The sequence below is a fragment of the Zea mays genome, chromosome 6 (genome assembly GCF_902167145.1).
Source record: "Zea mays cultivar B73 chromosome 6, Zm-B73-REFERENCE-NAM-5.0, whole genome shotgun sequence".
Classification (NCBI taxonomy): domain Eukaryota; kingdom Viridiplantae; phylum Streptophyta; class Magnoliopsida; order Poales; family Poaceae; genus Zea; species Zea mays.
The window spans coordinates 46096691-46106369 of record NC_050101.1 but is presented as its reverse complement, the minus strand read 5'-3'; the positions used below and the strand labels follow the sequence as shown (position 1 = coordinate 46106369).

Sequence of the window (9679 nt, the reverse complement as noted above, 5' to 3'; positions counted from 1 at the left end):
GGAGATTTCTGGAAGGGCTGCGGCGGCGGAGGCGTTGATTGCGGGCGGGATGCGGGGGCGGGGGGCGGCCGCGGCAGCGGCAGAACAATGGGATGTGCACGCCTACATTAGCTACATAATGAGTAGTAGAGATTTCTAAAATTAAGGAGTGCGAAGTCATGGTAACCATAGATGTCCACATTAGATTTTTAACAGGGTGCGACCATGCTTATTAAAACGACGTTTAAACTATAAAACGCTTGTAGAAACTGAAACGACAAAACGTTTTACGATTTTTTGTAAAACGTCGTTTAACGCCGTTTAAACGTCGCGTTTTGACGTTTAAACGCGGTATAGAGTGAAACATCGCGTTTTGAGCGTTTTATTTGCCACCTGCTAGAATTTGGCCGAGCCCAATTCCCGCCCAGCCGCCCAGGTTTAGGGTTAGCGCTATCTGGTCGCACTCCAGGCCGCCGCTTCTCCCCGTGCAGTCTCCTCCCTCCCCCGGCCGTGCTCCAGGCCACCGCCTTCTCCCCCATGCAGCCGCCTCCTCCCGTGCAACCTCCTCCCTCCCCCTTGCTCAGCCGCTCAGCTCCGCCTGTCCGCCCCCCGCCAGCCCCGCCTCCTTTGGCTTGCTATTGCTCGCTTGTTGTCCGGCCGCCCTGTCCCGCACTCCCGCTGTCCGCCCGTCGGCCTGTCCCACTGTCCGCTTGCTGTTGCTCGCTTGTTGTTGCCCTGCTGTCCCGCACTCCCACTGCCCCGTTGTTCCTCGCTTGCTGTTGCTTCAGCAGTTGCTCAAACAAACAGCTTTGCGTCTGTTCCTGTTCCTGTTGCTCGCTTGCTGAAGGTAATGTGGTTGTGGACATGTCATTTTGCACAATATTATTATGTGAACTTATGTTGGTTGTTTGGTATTTGACTTGATATAATTGCATGAAATTATGATATATTGAAATTTCCCTATGTTGTTTAAAACTACGTTTAAACTTTGTTTAAACCGTTTAAAAGTTAAAACTCACCCATGAGTGTTTCAACGTTTCGTCGTTTTAATAACCTTGGGTGCGACGGCGTTCACTGGCGGCGAGCTGTCATTCGAACAAAACAAAAGCGGTAGAGTTAGAAGGAAAAGTTCAGTGAGCATCACTTCCACCTGGTGATTAGGGAACACGAACGCAAGGAACGGGGAACACCTTGAGGTGTGATGACCACGGTGGGGTGGAGAAGATGGCTGTTGCAGTCACCAGACACAGACACAGGAAGAACACTACGGTGCACTGGAGCAGATCACTAAGGCGACGAGGAGGGAGATACACAAACTTGCAGACACGAGTACCACCATACCCACAATGAACCCAGGCCAGAACTCAAGGGCAGAGAGGAACTTCATAGAATAAAGTCTTTAGGGTAGCTAAACACAAGGGCGATGAATCTCACCCAAGGGTGTGCACAAAAGGATAGGCAGGAGGGAATCACCTTGGGATAACCATGAGGTGCTGATATTTACCGTATGGAACTCCTAGGCCCACTTACATCTTATCTCCCACCACATCAGAAGAAACTAGAGCCCGTAGTGGCATCAATTCTTTTTTCAGATCTTCATTCAACCAATCTCTGAAGTCTGAACCCTTCTCTGATTGACTGCACCTTCCTCTGTTCAGTCCCTTTTTTTCACACATTCTAGACAAGGACAGGCCGACCACATTTAAAAGAGCTTGCTCATAACCCAAAGCTTTACCAACTTGCCACAGCAACCCAGGGTTAAAAACATACTGATAAAAAGTTATAATGACCCAAAGTTCTACCGAACTTACTGAGTTCTCTTGTTTCAGTTAACTGAAACCATTTCACCGACAGTGCAGACTTGGGACACCTCACACTAACTTATGTGCAATACCAAGCCCCACTCACCTCAAGGAACTTGTTCACCTAGTATCGGTCTTTCTCTTTGCTATAATACTCCAAGGTTAGAAACACACACATCACAAGCTGCAGTGCCCTGAAGTAGAGCACAACACCCTGATTTCAGTTTCATTTAACTGAAACTGAGCCTATATCACACAGACTGACAGGTCATGTTTGAGGACACATTACTCACATTTCTTTGTTGTACCAGGCCCAACATTCCATAAGGACTTTGTTCTACTTCCTATGGTCTTTGACTTTACTATAAGATCCTCAATCCAAAACCTTATGGACTGTTCACAAAAGGGCTCCAAACTTGGCACCATACAACAATTTCAGTTTTCAGAAATGAACCAAATTCAGTTAAAGCATTGTCTGTCTGTCCAACTTTGAGCAAGCTTTACACCTAGTTCCATGTAAGTCTAGGGTCAAATAGCTTAACCAAGTTTGCACTACTACAATAGCTCTACAATGTTGCTATAATGACCAATAACTAAAGACTCATGGTTTAAAAGTTACAGTATTTCAAAGTTGAACCAACTTCACTGAAATTCAGTTTTAGCTTCTGAACTAAACTCGGTCACCAACATCTGACAGTTCAACTTTGGACATTTGTTTCTCCAATTTTTGCATAGGATCAAGCCAAGCCCACTTAAGTAAAGTTGTTCATCATCTTATGGTCTTCGCTTCCTCCATAGACACCCGAACCTAAAACCTTATAGAATAGCCACAAAAGAACCCCAAAACAGCACACACAATACTAAATTCAGTTTCAGTACTGTTCACAATCTGAAACTCTAGAAACCTGTGAGCACCACTTTGAACCACTCTTTTTCCTAGGTTCCAAATGCTTCTAGGGTAAAGTGGCTTAAGTAACCTAGTACCCCTATTGTAGCTCTTCAACTTTGTTACGGTGGCCATAATCCATAACTCTATGAATAGAGCAGTAGAGAGCTCAAAAGTTGGACCAAAACACTAAACTTCAGTTCTTGAATTGGCACTAAGTCTGAAATCCAGAAAATCTGTTAGCTCTACTTTGGACCAGTTTTTCTCTAAGTTCCAAATAGCTTTAGGGCCATTTGACTTAAACAAAATTACACTCCTAATATAGATCTATAACTTTGTTATAATGACCACCTTCCAAATGTTTATAGATCAGAAGTTACATAACACCAAAGTTGACTAGTTGCTATTATTTTTCAGGAATTCCAATCTGAACCCAAACTGAACTTTTACAAATTACTCCAAATTTCTCTACACAACTTGGAAATCTCTAAATATGAAAGTTATTCACTTTCCCAAGCTCTACAACTTTGGTATATGGACTTTTAGAAGATCCTTAATGAATTTAGGATTCCACTATTGGGACTAATTTAGGGCTTCACATGTTCTTCACTTTCTTCAAGTGTTATACCAATTTGATCCTTCCTCCAAAAAGCAAAGGTATTCTTTGACCTAAGATCTAACTTTGGTTTATAGAGCTCGTGTCCAAAGTGTCATTAGTTGAGCAGTTGTTTGCTTTGGTTATACAATATTTCACTTTGTCTCGACTTAGGTTTTAAAGTTGATCCACCACCTCAAGTGTTTCTTCCACTTGACTAACACTTCAAAGTAAAGTTAATCTAGGTTCTAAAACTTGTCTTTAGTACTTAAGACTCCAAGCCATCTTGTCACTTTCTTAAGAGATGACCATCACCTACTTAGTTCAAGCAAAACTCTTACCCTAAGTCCTATGCTTTAGCTCAAAACCATCACACTTTAGAAAACATTTACCCTAGTAAATGCACTCTAAGTGTAAGCAAGTTAATACAAATGTTTATGATGACATATCAGAGTTTTAGTTAATGTAACACCAGTGGTGTTACATGTGATAAGATAGGTGTTGGAGAGAGACTATTACTCCTCTGTTCCACAAAAAGTCGTATTAGACTTTCAACAAATTCGTTCAATAATTGATGTATGTGTTTTGTATATGTGTCTAAATTTATTATCATTTATTTTTAATATAGACATAAAAAATATGATCTAAAACGACTACTAATTTGGTAGAGGGGGAGTATTAACGAAAGTCGAGTCCTTCCCCAAATCTGATGGGGTGCTTCTCTTTTTCGAACGTCTAGCCTCTGAACTCTCTCGGTGGCGCTTCAGAGCTGCTCCGCCCATCCTAGAAGGCGGAGCGAATGGTTGATGGCGAAGCCGCGTCTACGAGGTTGAATTTTGGTGGCGGTCCTAGGGTTCGACTGGAAGGGGAAAAGGAGGCAACGACTGAAAACAATGATTTGCGGAAGAGATGTGTACCAGTGAATATCCGCAATGAGAGACAAGGTCTAACATTTTACGCAATCACATCCGTGATATGCTGGACTAGTAAATAATAGTTTTTCCTTATACCTTTTTGCGTATCCGCAGTCATGTTTGGAGTTGCTTGAGTCAGCCTTAGGCTGTCCGCGGCAGATCGTGTAAAATAGCGAATTTGTACGATAGATTACACTGTTTACTCCCTCCGTTCCACAATAGAAGTCATATAAGACTTTTAACAAATTCGTTCAATAATTAATATGTATGTTTTGTATATGTGTCTAGATTTAATATTATTTATTTTTAATATAGACATAAAAAGACCTACTAAAACGATTACTAATTTGCTATAGAGGGAGTATTAACGAACGCCGGCCGCGTCCATGATCACTGATCTGATGTCGGTCCGATCTTTTATGCAATCTAATCGTCGCCCGACGACGTGGAAAGATTCTGATTCGGCAACCTGCATACGACAGTGACGGCACTGGCAGAGAATGGCGCAGTAAACTTCTACGAGAGCATGGCATCGATCCATGGCACTATGGCATTCTTCTTCTAGCAGCAGGTGCTGCAACCTCTCGTCTCTCTGCTGGGTGACCATCACCAGTAGGAACAGAGAGCACAGATGCAGAGTTTTTGGCCATGGTACCGGTTTAACATACATATATTATGACATATATCTGAAGCCTACCTCTGAATTCTTAGACGGGCTCCAACAAGGGTGCTCTATCCTAAATTTAGAGGATCAAACAGTCATATACGCTTTTCAGCAATGTCTTCTAAACAGTCATCTAAATTTAAAAGACGTTGTTGGATTCTCTATATATAGAGTTTCCCTAAACGGTCCTCTATCCATTTGAATACTTTAAATAACCGGTTTAGCAAAACTAAAATATATATAATACATCTGAGAGTATGACAAATACATATGTACAAAAAATAAAAATAAAAAATATCTTTAATATAGGTATTTGAATATAGATAACGTGATTTAGAGAATGTTGTATATGAAGGATATATAGAGAATAAAATCTTTTAAAGCATACTGTAAAAAATGAATATCGAAGATAGATATAGAGGACATTGATGGAGACAACCTTAGTCCTAGATAGGATAGTGGATTGTGCACACCCAAACCGATAAAATATGTGATGGAAACCACCTACTAGGCTACTAGAGATGCAAACATGAAACTAGTTTTTTTTGTTAAAAAGAACTTCCGTAACTTGATTTTTTTTTAAAAATGACTAGTTAATTAGAGTGAAAATACTGCAGCAAGATTCTCTTTTCCCCCTTGCTCCTACGGTCCTACCTCTGGCTCTGCCTCCAAAAAAAAACCAAAAAGATCAGGGAAAGAGAGGCTCGTGTCTCTCTACTCTATCCGTATTCCTGCTCCCAAAGCAGAGCAGGTCGGGCCGTGGGGGGTGGTCCCTGGCTCGCCCGCCCGCATCCATTCTTTCCGGCCACCGGCTGCCGTGCGCCGTTCACTCCACTCCGATTCGTCACCCCCGCCTATTTATACCCCTCTCCCCACCCTGCCATCCTCTCATCACAAGCAAAAGCAACAAGGCAGCAGCACAAGCAAGAACCACACCTCCTCCCTTCGCCTGTGATCATGTCGTCTTGCTGCGGCGGCAAGTGCGGGTGCGGCTCCAGCTGCTCCTGCGGCAGCGGATGCAACGGGTAATAATAGATAATCTCACATCGTGTTAATTGAGTAGAGACGCTCGAGTATGTAGACGACGCATGATGGTGTTGGTGTGTGTGCGGCGTCTGAACGTGTACATGTGATTATATGAGTGATCCATCCGGTCATATGCATGCAGCTGCGGTATGTACCCTGACGTGGAGACCGCCGCCACCAGCAGCGTCAAGACCACGGTCCTCGCCGCGCCGACCACCAAGGCCAGCGCCGGCGGCTTCGAGGCGGCCACCGAGGGCGGCGGCTGCGACTGCAACACCTGCAAGTGCGGCACCAGCTGCGGCTGCTCCTGCTGCAGCTGCAACTGAGCTGGCCCGGCCCGGCGATGGCGCACGAGAGTCGAGAGGAGGAGGACGACGACGAGGCGTATAAATATAATAGCGGCGTCCAGTAAATAAGATCCTGTCAACTGCACCCGCCATTATCCATGGTCGCTCGCTCCTCGCCTGCGTCTCCTGGTCCTGGGGTTCGTCTGAACGTCCTCGCGGCTTCACGACGGCGATGCCGCCTCCGTCGATCCTGTCCGTCTCGTGCCGGATTTAATATTAGATCTATATGCGTGTTTTTCTGCGTTATTACTACATCTACATGTGTCTGTCTGTGGTGTGTCTCTCTGACGGCCCCATGCGTCAGCGTCACTGCTTGCTTCAGTTCTGCATCTCACTCTGTTGAGGTGAAAAACTGATAACATCTTTGCAGTGCTAGAAAACCTGAGAACCTCATGATATCTAAGTAACTGAGCCAAGAGAGAGAGAGAGAGAGAGAGTATCTAAGTACCTTGATCCACTTGGACAGCACAGTTAGACTCTGAAACGATCGTTGCATAATGCAGAGTACCCTGAAATTCGAAGCATCGACATGACCAGCTACAGTTCCGGCTACTGTTATGGGTTTTTCTCTTCGCCCCTTTAGATAACAGAATATCGATATCTTTATAAAGGAAATAATGGAATAGTAATGGGCAATGCTACGGCAATTTCCCTACTAGAACGCAATTTCTTAAATAAATTTGAACAGTTATTTTTTTTAGTTTTTAAATTGATTATTTCATTAACCTACAAAATAAAAAAAAACACAGCAAAGCCCTGTAGTGATATCTAACTAGCCCAAAAAGAACAAATGTATGAGTATCTTAATGTGCTTGGAAATATTTTTCGGCGAGAGAGAGAGTGAGAGAGCTCTTAATGTGATTTTAATTGAATGAACCTAAAGAATAGACAGAAAGAAAAAGTTAAAGCGAAATATATGATGGAAAATAAAAGTTACTTGATTCTGAAATGAACATGCAGTCTAATCGTGTCTAAGCATATGTGATGTGCTGGTGTATTCCTTTCCTTATATACAAAGCGCGACGTAAACGTGTGCTCCCGTGCGTCCACGTCGTCACAAAAAACTTGGTGCGTCCAATGCAATTTGAATGGCCACAGGCCGCAACCGAACTCCCTTTCTCGAAGCGTCGGTCTTTCTAGGCCCAGGCCCAGCCGCCTCCAAACGAAGAACCGTCTCGTCGCCTTCGCTTCCTTCTACTCCTCTACGCCATGTGCCTGGATGAGGCCTGCGCGGCGGACAACAGCCACCTGTGCGCGCCGCTGCCCCTGCGGACCCTGTTGCACCTGACGGGCTGCCTGCTCTCGTTATGGGCGCCTGGTAGCAACACCGGCATGCTGGCGCCGTCTGGAGGATTCGAGGATGCCGCGTGCGACACCCTTGGTGCCTTCACCAGCGTCTCGCTACAGGGGAGGGGGCTCGCCGGCACGCTCCTGTCCCCATCACAGTTCTCCGTGCCCACTTTCCAGTGCTCCTGTTGAATAGCATATCCGGTGGCCACAAAGCTACAACTGCACTGTGACTTCAGCTCCTCCACGGCTCCAGCTCACCCTGCTGCCTTCTCTCTCCTCCCTTCACATCAAGGGCGACTGGCTCGCTTTGCCGACGACCAAACACACAGTTGTAGCAATCTGAAAATAAATATATAGAAATAAATACAATATTTGAGGTGAAGTTTCTTTTTAATCAGCATGAGATATTGTTTGATCCTAAGTAGAGGCGTGATACGAAGTACTTTTTTAGGTGCATCTTAGCAAGAGGCGCTAACAGCATCTCACAAAAAGGAAATTGGAAGTTCAGTGGAGATAGCACGAGAAGTAAGTTCCAGTTACTTAGTTGTATTTATTTTTCATCACAGATGTCAGTAATTGGTAGTAAATGTTTGTCGTTCTCTTTACTGCCTCGAAATCATACTTTGGAGTGGATGGAACGACAAAAATAGTTTTTATTATTCACATCTGCGAAATTATGGAGCTAAGTCAAACGATGATTCTAATTGTTTATGTATATTGATTCTGAAAAAAATGTGGAACTCTGACGGTAGAACTTACAGCAAACAATAGTGTATCAACTCTCCTTATGTTTTTGTATAATTCCTTAGCAAACTTTAGCATTCATCTGATTAACTAGATCCATTTAAATATGGAGATGCCTAAATGTCTTAGCGCTAAGCCACATGTATTCTTCTTTCAGTTCTTTGAAATAGATCAAGGTGATTTTTAAATCGCCTTTTTTATTTAGAACACAAGCAGTTTATTTTAAAAAAAACACTTTACCTTATCCTCTCCTCCCCCGTGCTACTAAACCAGAGATCTTCTTGACCCATTCTTAGGCGTAATCCAACAATACATAACTGAGATTTATTACCAATTTACTTTATATGTTCATGATCGGCACCATTTTTTGACTAGCCCCATGTTATTTACTGCTTCCTCCTCTGACTTTGCTTTCTTACTCCAGTTGATCGTTATATTTCCATTATGATGCTAATGGCTCCTCTATTTTACATGCCAGCTAAAGTGATCACCCTATACTATAAAAGCAACTGCAGTTGTTTGGAAAAAAATGAATGCAAAATAGAGGAATAGAAAAAAAAACTGAGATAAGATAATAGTAAAAAGTATAGGAATAGAGTGATAGCAAAGATGTTTGGAATGGAGGGGGAAAAGTAGAGTAATCTGAGCCAGCATAGGAATAGAGTGATAACAAAGTTTCTTTCCCTTGGGTAGGAGTGAAGTTTTTGTTTTCTCTATTTTGCACTACTATGAGTTGTTTTCCTTTCGAAATGAACTTAAATTTGCTTAAATGTATGAGTATTGTTGGTTCCAAGGTTTCAGAATTTCAAAATAGACCCCACTTCAGTGCGAAATTCAGATATGTGTGTATGATCCGAAAAATCCTCTATGATTACCACATACAGAGAAGGCCATGAGTTGAAAAATATGCACAATAGATATGTTCTGCCCCATATAAACAAACTCAGATATTCCAGTTTGTGTGTGTCACATATCTACATTAAAATCCTTTGCCTGGGTTGTTCGCTTCAGATTAAAGCCGGTTGTTTGGACTAATGCAGCTGCAATCCATAGAGACAATATTGTAGAAGGCAGTAAAAGTCGATATGAATTAAAGCCAAATGAACAGGCTGGTTTCTATGCAAAGATTGAACTTATAATTTTTATGCACGTGTTTACCATGTGAATTGCCCTCGCACGAGGACGCACAATAGACTATTGTTGTTACATTTGCAGACCGAATTATTCTACTACTACAAACAATTTTCTGTACATATAATTCTGCCACTCTTATATGTATGTATCCATATATATTAATGGTCCATTATGTGTAAAGCAACGCTATTTTGACTGTACAAACACATCTATCAAAGACTCGCGGCGGGGCGCGAACAATTTACTAGTACAATAATATAGCTCGTTCGGGCCGAACCACTTGTGAGCCAAATACAGT

General features: G+C 42.9%; 1 protein-coding gene and 1 long non-coding RNA gene across 2 annotated transcripts; both read left to right on the top strand.

The window, feature by feature from the left end:
- Nucleotides 1-358: 358 nt before the first annotated feature.
- Nucleotides 359-4453, top strand: LOC103629248 (uncharacterized). The gene is made up of 2 exons (XR_554248.4): nucleotides 359-826; nucleotides 4002-4453. It is a non-coding gene; the product is annotated as an uncharacterized lncRNA (long non-coding RNA).
- Nucleotides 4454-5763: 1310 nt separating this feature from the next.
- LOC100282059 (uncharacterized) lies at nucleotides 5764-6464 on the top strand. Its single transcript, NM_001154972.2, has 2 exons — nucleotides 5764-5865; nucleotides 6009-6464. Exons 1-2 carry the CDS (start codon nucleotides 5798-5800, stop codon nucleotides 6190-6192), a joined length of 252 nt encoding a protein of 83 aa, NP_001148444.1. The 5' UTR covers nucleotides 5764-5797; the 3' UTR covers nucleotides 6193-6464.
- The last annotated feature ends 3215 nt before the right edge of the window (nucleotides 6465-9679 follow it).